The sequence below is a fragment of the Myotis myotis genome, unplaced genomic scaffold, assembly GCF_014108235.1.
Source record: "Myotis myotis isolate mMyoMyo1 unplaced genomic scaffold, mMyoMyo1.p scaffold_m19_p_18, whole genome shotgun sequence".
NCBI classification, from domain to species: Eukaryota; Metazoa; Chordata; class Mammalia; order Chiroptera; family Vespertilionidae; genus Myotis; species Myotis myotis.
The window spans coordinates 2,832,983-2,849,877 of record NW_023416322.1 but is presented as its reverse complement, the minus strand read 5'-3'; the positions used below and the strand labels follow the sequence as shown (position 1 = coordinate 2,849,877).

At 52.5% G+C, this 16,895-nt stretch overlaps 1 protein-coding gene across 3 annotated transcripts; it reads left to right on the top strand.

Moving 5' to 3' along the window:
• The first annotated feature begins 228 nt into the window (after positions 1-228).
• TADA1 (transcriptional adaptor 1) lies at positions 229-16,619 on the top strand. 3 transcript variants are annotated; one of them, XM_036342371.1, is made up of 8 exons: positions 229-401; positions 4,561-4,652; positions 4,889-4,954; positions 10,244-10,341; positions 11,637-11,846; positions 13,226-13,377; positions 14,647-14,809; positions 15,199-16,619. In XM_036342371.1, the coding sequence occupies exons 1-8, from the start codon at positions 328-330 to the stop codon at positions 15,349-15,351; spliced, it is 1,008 nt and encodes a 335-aa protein (XP_036198264.1). In that variant the 5' UTR covers positions 229-327; the 3' UTR covers positions 15,352-16,619. The 3 variants fall into 3 exon arrangements, with proteins under 3 accessions (XP_036198264.1, XP_036198265.1, XP_036198266.1); XM_036342373.1 differs by having other exon boundaries at positions 351-401; positions 11,642-11,846; XM_036342372.1 differs by lacking the exon at positions 4,889-4,954.
• The last annotated feature ends 276 nt before the right edge of the window (positions 16,620-16,895 follow it).

The window sequence follows — 16,895 nt, the reverse complement described above, 5'->3', positions numbered from 1 at the left end:
AGGGCTTGGGCACGGCGGCCCCCTGAACGCGCGGGTCGCGCCAGCCCAGCAGGTGGCGCTGCAGGTGCAGCCGCGCCGCGCGGAGAGGTCATGTGACCCGAGGGGCGGGCAGGAGGGCTGAGCGGACCGCGGATTGGCTCCGCCCTTTCCCTTCAGACAGGCGGGCGGAGCCGACAACCAAACCGACGTCTTCCGAGCGTCGGGGGGCGGGGCGGGGCGGGGCGGGCGGGAGCGGGCTGGGCCTCCGGCGCGAGGCCTCCGCCGCGTTGGTTCTTCGGTTGCGCGGCGCGGCGGCCGGCTCTGCGGTCGGGCCGGGAGCTGGGAGCAATGGCGACCTTTGTGAGCGAGCTGGAGGCGGCCAAGAAGAACCTGAGCGAGGCGCTGGGCGACAACGTGAAACAGTAAGCGGCGCGGCCTGCGGCCTCCGCGCGGGGCTCCGGCCCAACCGCCGCACCGCCCGGAGACGCCCCCGCCGCCCGGGCCTGGGCTGCCGGCGTCGCGGGCGGCGGGGCCCTGCGCCGGGCGGGCCGCCGGGCCTCTCGCGCCGCAGGCCGCCTCCCCGCCTCCCTGGGCGCCGGGCCGGCCCTGGGGGGAGCGGGAGAAGCGCGCTTCACGCCCCGGCCTCCTGCGCGGGTGCGGCCCGGTGCGGGGCGCCCCGGGAGGGCTTCCTGGAGGCGGAGGCCCTGAGCCGGGGTGGGCTGTCGGCGCCGAGGACGGCAGTTTCGGCCCCTCGGGTAGAATAGTAGCGGGCGCTTAGGGAGCACCTTTCAAGCGCTCTAAGCCTCAGGCACTGCCTCCTCCCACCTCACAGCAGATGTGAGCCAGGTGCGGTCACTCCCGTGTGATAGGTGAGCAGATGGAGATCGGGGAGCTTAGTAACTGCAACTGGAGAGCAGGTCACAGCAGGTCTGGGACCCTGGCCCTGATACCTGACGGGTTGGTTGCAGAGGGCCCAGGTGCCCAGCCACACCTTCCCCAGGTTACAGCAGGGACGAGGACCCTGTTGGGCCGGATGCTGAATGGGCGAGGCCCAGGCCGAAGAGCATCGTAGGAGCAGCCCCTGAGATGCTGTGTCTAGGCCCCAGTGGAGGGTCGTGCTCAGACAGGTGCTGAGGGCTTTGGTTGACTCGGTCATGTGCTATTTTCTGCAGGTGTCTCAGTGCCTCCTGTCTGACCCACTGACACGCCTCGGCCTCACAGGGGCGGGCGGGCTTGGTTTTGGTGCTGAGGAAACAGCCGCTTGGCTGTGGGTGTGCAGTGAGGGACCAGCTAGGTCAGTCTCCCAGCCTTTGAGAGCCAGGGCTGCTGTGTGGGCACAAGTTTGCCCAGAGGCAGGCAGCACCGTGCTGGAACAGCTTCCCTGCAGAGCCTCGTCTCGGCTCTGAACCAGCTCCCACGCTCCAGACGTGTGTGTTTGCGTCCTTCTTGTAGACTAGGGAGGCGGGTTTCTTGTGTGACTGACCTCCTGTTGGATAGAAGAGGATGGGAAAGGAGCTGTTCCACTTCCTAATTGCTCCTGTCCTTTAAAAAACAAAGGAGGCCTCTAAGTGTCCCTGTTGGGAAGTTATCCGTACTGAGCGTGCGAAACGTGGTGGCAAGCTCTGGAACTGAATATGTTTGGCTGTTGAGTGAAATGGATCTTAGGCGACTTTAAGATTCCATTAAGGCTGCGGGTTTTCTCTTGGAAAAGTTTTTTTTTCACATGAATCCAGAGCTTTGGCTGCAACTTCATCCATCCATGGCCAGTTTCATGCAGAGATCGTGGCCAGGTACATACAGAGATTATGGCTAGGTACATACAGAGATCATGGCCAGGTACATGCAGAGATCATAGCTAGTTCCATGCAGAGATCATGGCCAGGTCTATGCAGAGATCATGGCCGGGTCCATGTAGAGATCATGGCCAGGTCCATGCAGAGATAATGGCCAGGTACATACAGAGATCATGGCCAGGTCCATGCAGAGATCATGGCCAGGTACATGCAGAGATCATGGCCAGGTCCATACAGAGATAATGGCCAGGTCCATGCAGAGATAATGGCCAGGTCCATGCAGAGATTATGGCCAGGTCTATGCAGAGATCATGGCCAGGCACATACAAAGATCATGACCAGGCACACAGAGATCATGGCCAGGTCTATGCAGAGGCCATGGCCAGGTCTATGCAGAGATCATGGCCAGGCACATACAGAGATCATGGCCAGGCACATACAGAGATCATGGCCAGGTCTATGCAGAGGTCATGGCCAGGTCTATGCAGAGATCATGGTTGGGTACGTGCAGAGATCATGGTTGGGTACGTGCAGAGATCATGGCTGGGTACGTGCAGAGATCATGCTGAGGTGCCCAGAAGCTAATCAGTGAACAGGAGAGGCCCTGCTTGGGGCACAATAAGGCAGTGAGGGCATTAAACCATCTGGTTGAGAAATCTCTGCTTTTTTTCTTTTCCTGTTAGGAACTCAGATGAGCATTAGAAAGTAAACAAGTGTGAACTGAAAGTGATTATGAGACATGTACTGATTTATTAATCCTGCTTCATGGACAGGGAGCAGCTTCCTTAGGCACTGGAACAGGGGTGTGGATGTGAAAACGCATGTTTTGTACTCGTTTCAAGCGGCGTTATGTTATGTGAGAAAGGGTTGAATCTTTTCTTTCTGCCAGTCAGCTGGTTATTTTTGTGATTAGCGGTTGCTTTTCACTTTAAAAACCACTAAGTTTCTGACATCCATGGGTGTTTTCTGGGTGGTGAGCCGTTTTAGAAACCATTTACTTCAGCCAGTGAGATTGAAACTGGACTCTATTTGAAGGGAAAGAGGTCAGCCAGAAACAGTATTAATGACCACTCCCCAGCCCATAAAACACACACATTTTAACATATAAATCTATTTTGAAATTGAATTATAATTGACAGGTAATATTGTATTAGTTTTGGATATACAACATAATGATTTGGTATTTGTAAATATTGCAAAATGATCACCACAGTAAGTCTACTTACCTTTGTTACCATACACTAAATATGTTGCTCTGGCTGGTGTACTAAGTGGTTAAAGTGGCAGCTCACACACCAAAGGGTCACGGGTTCGAGTCCCAGTCAAGGGCACATACCTGGGTTGCAGGTTCATCTCCAGTCCTGGTTAGGGAAGGTGTGGGAGGCAACCAATTGATGTGTCTCTTTCACATCCGTGCTTTTCTCTTTCTCCCTCTGTCCTCCTCCTCCTCCTCTTCCTCCTCTCCCTCCTCTCTCCCTTCCACTCTAAAAATCAATGGGGAAAAATTTATTCAGGTGAAGATTAACCAAACAAAAAAATAAGTTTTCTTGTGATAAGACCCTTTAAGGTCTCTCTTAGCAGCTCACAAATCTGCAGCACGGCAGTATTAGCTGGAGCCTGTCACACTTTAAATGTGCATGTTAAATGCAGGCTTCTGAAGAGTCGTGGCCTCTTAGGGGAGGGGACAGTGAGGACAGAAAGGGTCAGCTGTGCTTTTGGCCACTTGGCTCATGAGTCCGATTCTGTGACTACCTGTCAGCGCCTTTCACGGAGGTCTTTCCTCCCTTTCCCACCGGTTGGTATGCTGATTGCCAGGTGCCCTAGTCCGCGGGGGTGGCCATAACAATGCCATGGACTGGGGGACCTAAACGGGCATGTATTTCCCACCGTCTGGAGGCTAGAAGTCTGACATCAACGGTCAGCAGGGCCGGTTTCTTCTGAGGCCTCTCCCCTGGGCTCGGTGATGGCCGTTTTCTCGTGTCTCTCTCCGACCTGTCTCATAAGGACGCCAGTCACGGTGGGGCAGGGTCCGCCCTGACACCCCCATGGGAACTGAGCCCCTCTCGAAAGGCCCTGTCTCCAAATAGCCACATCCTGGGGTGGAGAGCAGGGCACTCACCCTCACACTAGGGCAGTGGTTCTCAACCTTCCTAATGCCGCGACCCTTTAGAACAGTTCCTCATGTTGTGGTGACCCCCAACCATAAAATTATTATTATTTTTTTTTTAAATTTTTTTTTTAATAAATATTTTATTGATTTTTCACAGAGAGGAAGGGAGAGAGAGACAGAGAGTTAGAAACATCGATGAGAGAGAAACATTGATCAGCTGCCTCCTGCACATCTCCCACTGGGGATGTGCCCGCAACCCAGGTACATGCCCTTGACTGGAATCGAACCTGGGACCTCTCAGTCCGCAGGCCGATGCTCCATCTACTGAGCCAAACCGGTCTCGGCCATAAAATTATTTTTGTTGCTACTTCATAACTGTAATGTTGCTACTGTTATGAATTGTAATGTAAATATTTGATATGCAGGATGTATTTTCATTGTTATAAATTGAACATAATTAATGCATAGTGATTAATCACAAAAAACAATATGTAATTATATATGTGTTTTCCGATGGTCTTAGGCAACCCCTGTGAAAGGGTCATTCGACCCCCAAAGGGGTTGCGACCCACAGGTTGAGAACCCCTGCACTAGGGAGTAGAAATTGCCCTCAGGGTAGACAAGGTTAGGGGGAAGAAACAAACCCTGTGATTCTTCATACTGTCTCTACCCCTGCAGATATTGGGCCAACCTGAAGCTGTGGTTCAAGCAGAAGATCAGCAAAGAGGAGTTTGACCTGGAAGCTCATAGACTTCTCACACAGGATAATGGTAAAATAACTACCCACCTGGGGGGCTTCCCAGCTGTGCAATAAATTAGTCTTTTCACTTAAAAAAAAATAAAAGTTTGATTTTAGTGGTCTATAAGGCCATTTTAATAATGTGGTATTTAAAATTAAGTGTAAAGAATGGCAGAACGGGATACCCAAAATCCTTAAAAGCTACGCTGAAGTAGTGGTTTCCTTTTAACTATCATGTATTTGACCCTGCACTCCTCCCTTTTACAGTGCACTCTCACAACGAGTTCCTCCTGGCCATTCTCACGCGGTGCCAGATTTTGGTGTCTACCCCAGGTAAGGGAGCGACAGTACGCCCGAGACACTGGCTTCAGCTTCCAGAAACAGACACCCTGTTTGCAAGCGAAATGTTCTTTGAAGGGCTGAGAAAGGGGTGGTGTGCTGGTGCAGATTCCTTTATGGCCATGTTAAAGCAGGGCTCTCCCTGGACTCACGGCACCTTTGGTCATGACTCCCCACCCCACTGGGCTTCAGACACTCAAGTTGTGTGGAGTGGGGAAGGGCTGGGCAGCCAGGATGAAGAAGTGGAGGCCAGTGCAGGGAGGACAGCAGCGGGGGTTTGCATAGATGGAGGGAGTGGGGATTACAACTTGTGGGGAACCTGGGCTTCCACTGGTGAGATACTGGCACCTGGAAGGTAGGTTAGAGCTTCCACATGTATGTTAGGCAGATTATTGGTGGACAACAAAGGTCTTGGACAGCAGCCTGTTGGGAGGTTGAACTAAACAGGTGTTGAAAGAAACACCCACCCCTGTGTCCCTAATTGCTTGGAGCTTAAGTGGTACAAGCCACCTCTTTCAGCCATCTTGTTTTAATCAATTCGTCCAAAACAAATAATTGAATACATGCAAAATTTGCCCCATGATAAAACTTAGCCTGGGCTCTTGTTAAAAAGTGCATTCTTAGGTACCTCCTGCTGTCGAGTAAGTTGAATTTTTTTAAAAAAGGGCTGTGGAGATGCTGATGATCATGTATTAAAAGCCCATATTTATCTAGAAATGGCCAGTGTTTTGTATCATCCATTCCCATGCCAGCCCCTATTGTGTGATAAAGAATTCAGGAAAGGTCGCCCGGAGCCCAGTTCCTCCTCCAAGACGTCCCCATTGGGTGCGTCCCTAACACTCACCTGCCCTCACAGCACGGGCTCACTCGTGTCAGGTTCCTGTGTTCTGTTCAGCTTAGCGTGGACTTTGGCCGGGAGGATCATAGAGGTGATCACTTCATTGTGAAAACCTAACTTGATCAGAGAACCAACACTGTGAGGATCAGATCTTGCTTTTGAGGCAGATCTTGCTTTTGAGCATACTGTGAGGCGCCACACAGCCAAGAGATAAGGGATCTGAAATGAAAACCCTGGTTGGAGACCTGGGTACAGGTTTAGCTTAGAGCAGCGGTTCTCAACCTTCTGGCCCTTTAAATACAGCTCCTCATGTTGTGATCCAACCATAAAATTATTTTCGTTGCTACTTCATAACTGTCATGTTGCTACTGTTATGAATCATAATGTAAATATCTGATATGCAGGAATGGTCTTAGGCGACCCCTGTGAAAGGGTCATTCAACTGCCAGCAGGGTTGCGACCCACAGGTTGAGAACCGCTGGCTTAGAGAAAGGAACTAATTATTGGATGGCCTTAGCTTTAATTTGTAAAATAGAGACAGTGATGTCGAACCTACGGGATAATAAATAAATAAATAAGCAGACGAAATAACAAGTAAAAAGGTGCTTTTAAAAATACAAAATGCTTGCCCCTTAGCCAGTTTGGCACAGTGGATAGAGTGTCTGCCTGCAGACCAAAGGGTCCCGGGTTCAATTCCGGTCAGGGGCATGTACTTTGGTTGTAGGCCTGGGCCCTGGTTGGGGCTCCTGCAGGAGACAACCAATCGATGTGTTTCTCTCACATCGATGTTTCTCTCTGTCTCTCCCTCTCTCTTCCACTCTCCCTAAAAATCAATGGAAAAATATCCTCAGGCGAGGATTAATACACACACAAAACCCCACAAAAATGCTTAACAAATATGGAGAGTTATTAATAAGTATAGCTAGTTGACCTGAATTAAATAAAACCTTTGATATTCTTGAATGCTTATTATTGGTTATTTTTAGATAAGTGAAGAAACATTTGGAATCTGACAGATTATTTCTCCATCAACACCCCAAATATATTTTCTTGAAATGAAATTATTTAATATTGGCTAGCAACAAAGAGAAGGTTTCTGTTACAAGTAGAATATAGAAATGGGGGTCTGTACCGACAGCCCTTGCAGGTGAATTACAATGAGCTTGTATTACTTTGACTTTTTCTCATTAACACTAAACACGATGGTTAAAGAGAATAGTGCAGCAGGTCTTACAATGAAAAGCTTCCCACCTCATCCTGTTCTGAAAGACAGCTACGCTTGTGTTGTGTTCTGGGGCCTTAGTAGCTCCTCATACAGTATGCTTATTCTCTCTCTAGGTACACTGGCCTTAGACGAGTGTTTCATCATCTTACTGCTCTGTGTTTTGTGAGATTTCCTCAGCTCTTCTTCAGCCTTTCTGTCTCATGCATCCTGTAATTCAGCATTTCCATAGAATCTTCTTTTGTTTTACGGATATGTGACTTCTCAGAATTCTCTGAGGAGACCAGCTAGGTGTGACTCGAGTCCTCTGTGTAGCCTGGATTCTTTACCTCTCGAACCTCTATTTTTCATTTGCTTAACTTGGTCTTTCTTAAAGTGCTTCAGGTAGATTATTGTCAGAGACCTGAGGTTTCATATTTAAGAAATAGAGGCCCGGTACACGAAATTCGTGCACTGGGGGTGGGGGGTGGGTGGGGACTGCCCCTCAGCCCAGCCTGCACCCTCTCCAATCTGGGACCCCTCGGGGGATGACCGACTGCCAGCAGTTGGACATCCCTTTCACAATCCAGGACTGCTAGCTCCTAACAGAAAACCCTGCAGAGACAAGCCTCCCTCTGTGACTCGCCTGCCTGCTAGCCTGATCGCCCCCTAACCGCTCCCCTGCAAGCCTGATTGACACCTAACTGCTCCCCTGCCAGTGCGAGCGCTCCCAACAGCCCTCCCCTGCAGGCCTGGTCCCCCCCAACTCCCCTCCCCTGCAGGCCTGGTCGCCCCCAACTGCCCTCCCCTGCAGGCCTGGTCGCCCCCAACTGCTCTCCCCTGCAGGCCATCTTGTGACGATTTGGGGGCTGCCATCTTGTGACACGAGGGTGTGATGGTCAATTTGCGTATTACCTCTTTATTTTATAGGATGGGCTTCTTCCTTGGAGGCCAGCTACCTTAGTAAACCCTAGAGATGCTGTCCCTTTAACTTGAGCCCTCCATGCCCCACCTGTGTGAAGTACCACGTGGATGGCAGTGAGCAGGGCTGGCCTCACAGCAGGTGGACTGCCCCAGAACTCAGACGGCCCCGCACTGGGCTAGGTAGCTGTTTGAACAGAGCACCTGCATTTCTGCTCTGTACTGAGTCCGTCTGGGGGTAGGGGTCTGTGTGGATGACTTTTGCCTGTAGTCCTCCCACCGATGATATTACGGGTCCCTCCTGGTGCCCGCTGCACTCACCTCCTCCAAATCCAGGTCCTGTCGGGTTTCTCCTGGGCAGGTTGACTCCCGCCTCACTGCCTGCCTGTGAAGAGGTCCGTGGCATTGGTTTGCCAGCTGGGTCATGGCCAACTCGTGTCTGCTCTGTAAGCCAGCACCGTTCAGCCCATCGTGGACATTTGTCGAGATCTCATCTGGTCCCCTACTATTGTCCTCTTCCTTGCTGTGTGGGCAGCTCCTTTACTTTCCTCTGTTGCCATTTTTACCGGGTCCTGAAGGAGAGCAGGTTAGCACACGTGCTCAGTTCCCCATCCTGAGCTAGAAAACCCTGCTCTGCTTCTGTGGTGTGCTGCAGGGAGCAGTAGCTGATGGTCCTCCCTCTGACAGGGCTGCAGGGACAGTAGCTGACGGTCCTCCCTCTGACACGGCTGCGGGGAGCAATAGCTGACGGTCGTCCCTCTGTGACACGGCTGCAGGGACAGTAGCTGACGGTCCTCCCTCTGACACGGCTGCAGGGACAGTAGCTGACGGTCCTCCCTCTGACACGGCTGCAGGGACAGTAGCTGACGGTCCTCCCTCTGACACGGCTGCAGGGAACAGTAGCTGACGGTCCTCCCTCTGACATGGCTGCAGGGAACAGTAGCTGACGGTCCTCCCTCTGTGACATGGCTGCAGGGAACAGTAGCTGACGGTCCTCCCTCTGTGACATGGCTGCAGGGAACAGTAGCTGACGGTCCTCCCTCTGTGACATGGCTGCAGGGAACAGTAGCTGACGGTCCTCCCTCTGTGACATGGCTGCAGGGAACAGTAGCTGACGGTCCTCCCTCTGACAGGGCTGCAGGGAGCAGTAGCTGACGGTCCTCCCTCTGACAGGGCTGCAGGGACAGTAGCTGACGGTCCTCCCTCTGACAGGGCTGCAGGGAGCAGTAGCTGACGGTCCTCCCTCTGACACGGCTGCAGGGACAGTAGCTGACGGTCCTCCCTCTGTGACACGGCTGCAGGGAACAGTAGCTGACGGTCCTCCCTCTGTGACATGGCTGCAGGGACAGTAGCTGACAGTCCTCCCTCTGTGACATGGCTGCAGGGAATAGTAGCTGACGGTCCTCCCTCTGTGACATGGCTGCAGGGAATAGTAGCTGACGGTCCTCCCTCTGTGACATGGCTGCAGGGAATAGTAGCTGACGGTCCTCCCTCTGTGACATGGCTGCAGGGAATAGTAGCTGACAGTCCTCCCTCTGTGACACGGCTGCAGGGAATAGTAGCTGACGGTCCTCCCTCTGTGACACGGCTGCAGGGACAGTAGCTGACGGTCCTCCCTCTGTGACACGGATGCAGGGACAGTAGCTGACGGTCCTCCTTCTGTGACATGGCTGCAGGGACAGTAGCTGACGGTCCTCCCTCTGTGACACGGATGCAGGGACAGTAGCTGACGGTCCTCCCTCTGACACGGCTGCAGGGACAGCAGCTAACGGTCCTCCCTCTGTGACACGGCTGCAGGGACAGCAGCTAACGGTCCTCCCTCTGTGACACGGCTGCAGGGACAGTAGCTAACGGTCCTCCCTCTGTGACACGGCTGCAGGGACAGCAGCTAACCGTCCTCCCTCTGTGACACGGCTGCAGGGACAGCAGCTAACGGTCCTCCCTCTGTGACACGGCTGCAGGGACAGTAGCTGACGGTCCTCCCTCTGTGACATGGCTGCAGGGACAGTAGCTGACAGTCCTCCCTCTGTGGCACGGATGCAGGGACAGCAGCTGACGGTCCTCCCTCTGTGACCCGGCTGCAGGGACAGCAGCTATGGTATGGAAAACCAAGCTGTCGTCCTGAGAGTAATTTTGGTTACAGCTAGAAAAGGAAGTGGAAGGAATTTATGATTTTGTTTTGAGAAGCAGAAAAAGAAGATGTGAATTTTTTATTGATTTACATTATTGGAGCATTCCATACTTGTTTTTAACCCCAAATGAAAACACTTGGCAGTTTCCGACTCGTGGTTTTCTCTCACGGTCCTTGCTTCCTGTCTCCTAGAGGGTGCCGGCTCCTTGCCCTGGACAGGCGGCTCCGCAGCCAAGCCCGGGAAGCCGAAGGGAAGGAAGAAGATGTCTTCTGTGCGCCAGAAATTTGATGTAGGTTGTTCGCCAGTAGGTCTGAGTAACCACTGGTTTAAGTTTTTAAATGAATAAGAAGTTACCGGTAATTGAGTTGGGAAATAGGGGGCGTCCTGTGGGGGAAAGGTGTTCCTGTTTGTGAAGTTGGTGCCTGAGTTTTTCTAATTCTGGTTTGTTCTGCACAAACATTAATGTTCTCAACAGCATCCATGATTTCTCAGTGAGTTGGGAGCTATGCCTGTGTTCTTCCTCTGAAGTGTTTCCCTGGAGGGACTGGAGCCCCTCGGTCCAGGAGGCCCGCAGGCCGGGGGCCGGGGGCCCGGGGCCAGCAGAGAAGGCGCAGGGGCGTTTGGCTGTAGGGTGTGTACAGTTAGAGTAACCGGCTTTTTCCTGAGGGAACAGTTTCCTGAAAGTCTCCCTCCTCTCGGTGTTGACGGGGAAGCGATGGCTCTGGATAACACCACAAGCACCGATCCTGCCTCTGCTGTTTCAGCTCAGCAGCATTCCCCTGGAGGCATCCGGACCCAGGGAGGCCTCCTGCTCACACACATGCTGGTGTACAGTGCAGCTTCTCCCCTGGAAAATGGGGAAAAACAAGTGTTGCTTTTCCAATACAAACTTCAAACACGTTAGCTACAAAGTGTTGTATGTTGTGCTTAACCACAAGCTGCCAGGACCCGTCTCTGGATGGTGACGGAGAGTATAAATGGGCCCTCAGCTCTCCCAGAGGAGGCCGAGGCTTTATGAGCAGAAAAAAGATTGAGAAAATGATTTTAAATAATGAGGCTGGCGATGTGTTGTTGAGAATTGCAAGTGGAAGGCAGCGGTAACTAGTCACACTGCACTACACAGCATTATCTTGGAGCATCTGCTGTTAGGTCTGTCCTGTTGGGAGTTAGACGTTCCAGGCTTAACTGAAGGGTTGATTATGTCCTGATACTTCCAGAACCTGCCTGCTGATGTGCACTTCACACGCTCTCACTTGTTTTGAGCATAGTTTTAAACCTTCTCCGATTGTTACTCCAGCACAGAGCCCTGTGCCCTGGTCACAGAGATGCTAAGTATTAGAACAGTCGGCCGTGCGTGCTAGCGTGCTCCCCTCAAGCCACGCCCCGTTATTTCCATGAAACACGCGACTCTGAGACTATTTGTGCACGAGGCGTTGCTGTTTTGGTTTTCACCCCGGTGGCGTGGTCCCGGTGGCGTGGTCCTGGTGGCGGGGCTCTGTGGGCTGTGAGTCCGGGACGTTACTCTTGTTTGCGTCTCGTTACTCGCCACTGTAATGAATAACTTTGAAAGGTTTTCTTACTCAGCACAGATTCCAGCCTCAGAACCCCCTCTCGGGAGCCCAGCAGTTTGTGGCAAAGGATCCCCAAGATGACGATGACTTGAAACTGTGCTCCCACACAATGACGCTGCCCACGCGGGGCCAGCTGGAGGGGCGGATGATCGTGACGGCGTACGAGCACGGCTTGGACAACGTCACCGAGGAGGCCGTGTCGGCTGTGGTCTACGCCGTGGAGGTGGGTTTGCTGGCGGCAGAAACAGGGCTGCGTGTGATGAGCTTGTGTGTTGTTGGAAGTTGCTGCTGCAAGAAAAGACCCCACATGTCACTCTGATCTCAGAGTTGTCATCATTCACGTAGTTTTCCTCTGGGGGAGAAACGCATCGCACTCCAGGCAGGTGCCTTCGCTTTACAGGTGAGCTTCCTGGAGGCGACTGGTGTTCGAGCCCATGTGTCATCTGTCAGCAAGGGAGCAGTGTTTAAGGGGGCAAATGAGATCGAGAGTCCTAGGGCCTAACTCACGGGGTGTCGCTGTGTCTGGCATTAGGAGAGCTCGGCTGGGCTCGACGTGGCGTCTGCACAGTGGGTTCCTGCCGCAGACGCTCCGTCACGCCCTCGGTTTTTCACGTCGTTACCGGAGGGTGTCCCTGGGGCCTGGGGTGCACAGGCGCTCCAGGGACGCTGGGTCACCTTGCACTTCTCTGGGCGGCCCTTTCCTCACCCGGACCTGAGCTGTAAGTTACAAACGTTAAAATGAGCTCCGTGTGTGGAAACTATAAACTGCCATGAACTCCTGATGGGAGAGGATCTCACAGGTGTCATTGAAATGCCATCCCTGATCCCGATAACAAGGGCAGGCTGGGACGAGCTGTCACATCGCCAGCCCTCTTCTATACTTGGCTCTCATGGGGTGAAGGGATGAAACCCCGATTTTTCTGTCCTGTGTGTCTGTGTTTACGTGGCTCCTGAGAGCCTTGGTTCTCTTCAGGGAGGGGCTCAGTTATGGGGCGCTGTCACCCAGAAACCCCAGAGCTTGAGACTTTTTAAAGCAAGTTTCAAGGTAGGTGCCTCTTTTAAAGAAAATTACTCACTTTTGTGCTTTTATTTAAAGCTATCTGAAAAGCATCTTTTGAATTTTTTTTATTGATTTCAGAGGAGAAGGGAGAGGGAGAGAGAGAGATAGAAACTTCAGTGATGAGAGAGAATCACTGATTGGCTGCCTCCTGCACGCCCCCTACGGGGGAGCGAGTCTGCAACCCGGGCACGTGCCCTGACCAGGAACGGAACCGTGACCTCTCCTTGTTCATAGGTCGATGCTCAACCCCTGAGCCATGCCGGCCAGGCTGGAAATCATGGTTGAGAGGAGCAAATTTAGAGATATGAAACCTTTTCAAGTAAATTCCATGTAGAACAAGCCCACCTGAAGTAGAACACAGTAAACAGCCCACCCCTCCTCCCGGCCCCTCCGGTCTGGCTCCTCGGTGAACCTCGCATGGTCCCGCACGGGCGCCGCTCCCCTCCCATCGGCTGAGTCCTGTGGGCGTGAGCAGCTCAGGGGAAGTCTGAGGATTTGCTCTTAAACGGGACTTCATGCTGTTTTTCTTCTTGTTTTTACAGAATCATCTTAAGGACATACTGGCATCAGTTGTATCACGAAGGAAAGCATATCGGTTGCGAGACGGTCACTTTAAATACGCCTTTGGTAGTAACGTGACCCCCCAGCCGTACCTGAAGAACAGCATCACGGTGTACAACAGCTTAATAGAAAGGTATGCGCGGCTGTGACGTCCCGGCGGTGACACTGCTCTGTGTGCCGACCGCTGTCAGATCATGGGTTGGTGCGACCGTAAGTCTGAGGGACCCTGAGAGCGGAACGGTTTTACTCATTGTGTCGTTCATCCGCCACTTCCCACAAGGTTCTGTCCAAATGTTAAGCCTTTGGGAAAGAAAAACACTCTCAGTTTCCTTGTGGGAACTGAAGTGACTGCATTTCTGCAAGTGCTGGGCTTGGTGCATCTGGTCATGGCGACTGGGAGACGTTCTGGAGAAAATGATGGGGGAGGCGGGAGCGATGCAGGTGCAGGGTGTCAGGGAGGGAGGTGGGAGGAGAGACAGTGTTGGCGCCACGGGGAGGGGCTCTGCCAGCGCTGTTTCTGCCTCCGGGGACCTGGGCTGCAGCTCCTCACCCCGGGCGCACTGTAGGTGATGAGCAGTTCTCAGTCTCCTGCAGGCCTGTGTTTGGGATTACTTGTTCTCATTTGTAAGTCATTCTAGAGAAAAACAAACCAAAAAAGGGAGCGCCTGTGGCGGTGAATTCTGGGGACAGCGTCCCTGACCGCCAGGCGTCTGAGCCGCCTCTCCCCTGCGCAGTCACCCAGGGCTCGGGCTCCTCGGGTGGGCTGTTCCCGGAGCAGGGCTGCCTCTGTCTGGGGCCCACGCTGTCCTCCGAGTCACCTCCTGGGTGTGGCTTCACGCCTGCGTGTTCTGCCGCAGCGGGTCTGTGCTGTGTCCTGGTGCTGACACCATGCCCGGCTTCCCACCTATTGCACCTGGGCCCCGGGGACGGGCCAGATGGGTTAGTTTCCCCAGGACCTGTGTTTGGCCTGTGGCCGCCCTTGTGCTGGCCATGTCTTCTGGCGGGTTCTCCCTGATCCTGTTGGTCCCAGCACATCCACCTTCCTCTCTACGTCGGTGTTTTTTTTTTCCTCTTCCTTAAATGAGGTCTGTTGTGTTTTTTCAACTAGAAGCTCTTTAAGGGCAGGGAACAGTCTTGGCTGTGTATCTGGAGTGTAGTAAATATTTTAACATGTGGAGGGAGGGGGTCAGTAGTTGCTCTACATTTTGTTTCCTGCGTGCCAGATGGGCTGCCTTTAAAAATGAAAATTCTACTCTTCCTCTATGCACTCGCTAAAAAATAGCTGGGTTCCTACTTCCTTTTAGATCTTTTTAATGGGGTGCCTCCCTGCAGCCCGTTCCTAGTCTCGCCGTTGGGTGTCTCCTCGGAGTTGCTGGGTGTTTCTAACATCCTCTGTTTCCAGCCCTCCAGCCCTTCCTGCCTCCTGTGTCGGCCAGAACGCAGCTGCCCACCTGCACCCCGACGATGCGGAGCAGCAGGCCGCACTCCTGCTGGCGTGCTCTGGGGACACCCTCCCCGCACCCCTGCCTCCCGTGAACATGCATGACCTTTTTGAAGCTCTGCAGGTAACTCCTGGCTCCTGAAGGTTTTCCTGGGTTTATGGGTGGCATTCAGGAGCTTGCGTACTTCCCAGCCTTTTGTTTTTCAGTTTGGGCTGTTTTCTGTTAAAGCCATTCATCTCCTCATTTTTAAATCCTCAGCCCAAGTCCTTCCTAATTTCTCTCCCATCCCCCACACCTCCCCAATGAGAGAAAGAAGAGGGGAAAAAACCTTGTTCCCTTCTATTTCAGAACCTTGTTATTTCCTGTTTTCTTGTTAGTTGGCTTGGGATTCGTTAGGTTCTGGCTTGAAGTTTATAAGTTTTGTGTCTTTTGTGTGAGTGTTTTGTGGATCTAAACCTTTTACATGTTAGAAATGTCCTGAGTGTAACTGAGACCTGTCATGTTCAATCCAGGTGCACAGGGAAGTCATTCCCTCGCACACTGTGTACGCGCTCAACATCGAGAGGGTCATCACGAAGCTCTGGCATCCCACCCACGAGGAGCTGCGGCAGGACCAGGTGCACAGGCAGCGCCTGGCCGCCAAGGAGGGGCTTCTGCTCTACTGAGTTGCCCCCTGCTCTGCCGAGTCACGCCGCAAACATACTGATTAGTGAGCATTGAATGTCTCGGGTCCACACTTCAAGACTGGAGTGGACAGTGTAAATATAACCTTTCCTATGGAAATGTGACATTGAGTACATTTTGTGTTGCTACTGTGAAGCCATTAGTAGAAATCTGACTTCGCGAGGGACCCGTATCTGTGTGTGGACGTGTCCCCGTAGAGTGGGCGCTGAAAGTTGCCTGTGTGGGAATGGCCTGGCCCTGACGTGCCGGGTCCTCTGGTCTGCGTGTCAGGTAGGTGACCTCCTAGAACAAGGACGCTGTTAGAACTCTGCCCCCATGACCTGCAGGACACCCATGTGTTCAGTGGCATCCTCTGCTCAGTGTCCGGCAGGCCCAAGTTTCCGCCTGCCTCCTGAGAGAAGCACGCTCTTGGAATTCGATTAAAGTAACGTACAGTGTTAACAGTCAGACGCCTCCCTCAGTGACCAGTCTGTCAGCAGATGTTATCTGGCAGCACCTACAAATCAACACCGCTCCGAGACAGTATGGCTCAGGCAGCCTGTGCTACTGGACAAACGCCACAGCAGATGCAGAATGAATTCGTTCACCTCATGAGATGTCTCCTCGTGACTCAGGTTCCCTTCATTTAGTTCATATTCCCGGATGCTGACTGGCAGGCTCACCTATTCGTCGTTCCCATAGGATGCTTACAGTTTATGTGAACATGTTGCATTGTACGTGTAATTCCCCAGTTCCTGTGTCTATCCTTTCAAACGATAAAGTGAACGTAATTTACACTTGGCAGTGTTACCGACAGCAGGCTTTTGAGCGGTATTGCTGTTTACTCAGGAGGAAGTGCTGGAGGATATGCACTTGACTCCTGAGCAGTGTGGGTGTTAGGGGCGCCAACCCCAACGCATCAGATACGCACTCACAACTTGTGACGTCCCAAAACTTAGCTACCCTCCATGCCCGTGGGGATTGGTTCCCGGACCCCCCGCTGATGCCAGAATCCTCGGATGCTCAGGTCCCCGAAAGCACATGGTGTAGAGCAATGTAGATTCCCAACGGCAATCTTTAGTCCAGGTGTTCCTTGAAGAAAATTCATGTATATGTGGCCCCGCAGTTCAAACCTGTGTTGTTCAGGGTCGGCTGCATTAGAATGAGTTCTGTGGTTTAGTAACATGTATAAATACGTACACATGGGAAGCTGGCTGTGTGTGCTGGATTTTGTACCTTCAATGTGACAAATAAACCTTTTGGGAGAAAACTGTGTGTTTATTAAACAGATAAGGGACCCTGCCTTCTGCAGAAACATGAAAAGCCCTGTGGTGAGACCTGAGCAAGATGTTTCAGGAGAATGTTCTAGAGGGAAAGATTAAGGCATGCCATTTCTTCCTTCTGTGGTGTGTAGATTAAACAAGACTGAAAGGAAAGTCAACAGCTGAGTTTCAGTTGCTGGCCCAAGTCAGAAAGGCCCTTTGGACTTACGGTTGAGCTAATACTGGAGTCGCGGGTTTAGAGGAACTGGAACCAGTGTCTAACC

Excerpts from the sequence above, each read along its gene's own strand:
- TADA1 (XM_036342371.1), top strand. The coding sequence starts at position 328 with ATGGCGACCTTTGTGAGCGAGCTGGAGGCGGCCAAGAAGAACCTGAGC. Across the intron at positions 4,653-4,888 it reads ACTTCTCACACAGGATAATG|TGCACTCTCACAACGAGTTC; the intron begins GTAAAATAACTA and ends TCCCTTTTACAG. Across the intron at positions 14,810-15,198 it reads ACCTTTTTGAAGCTCTGCAG|GTGCACAGGGAAGTCATTCC; the intron begins GTAACTCCTGGC and ends TGTTCAATCCAG.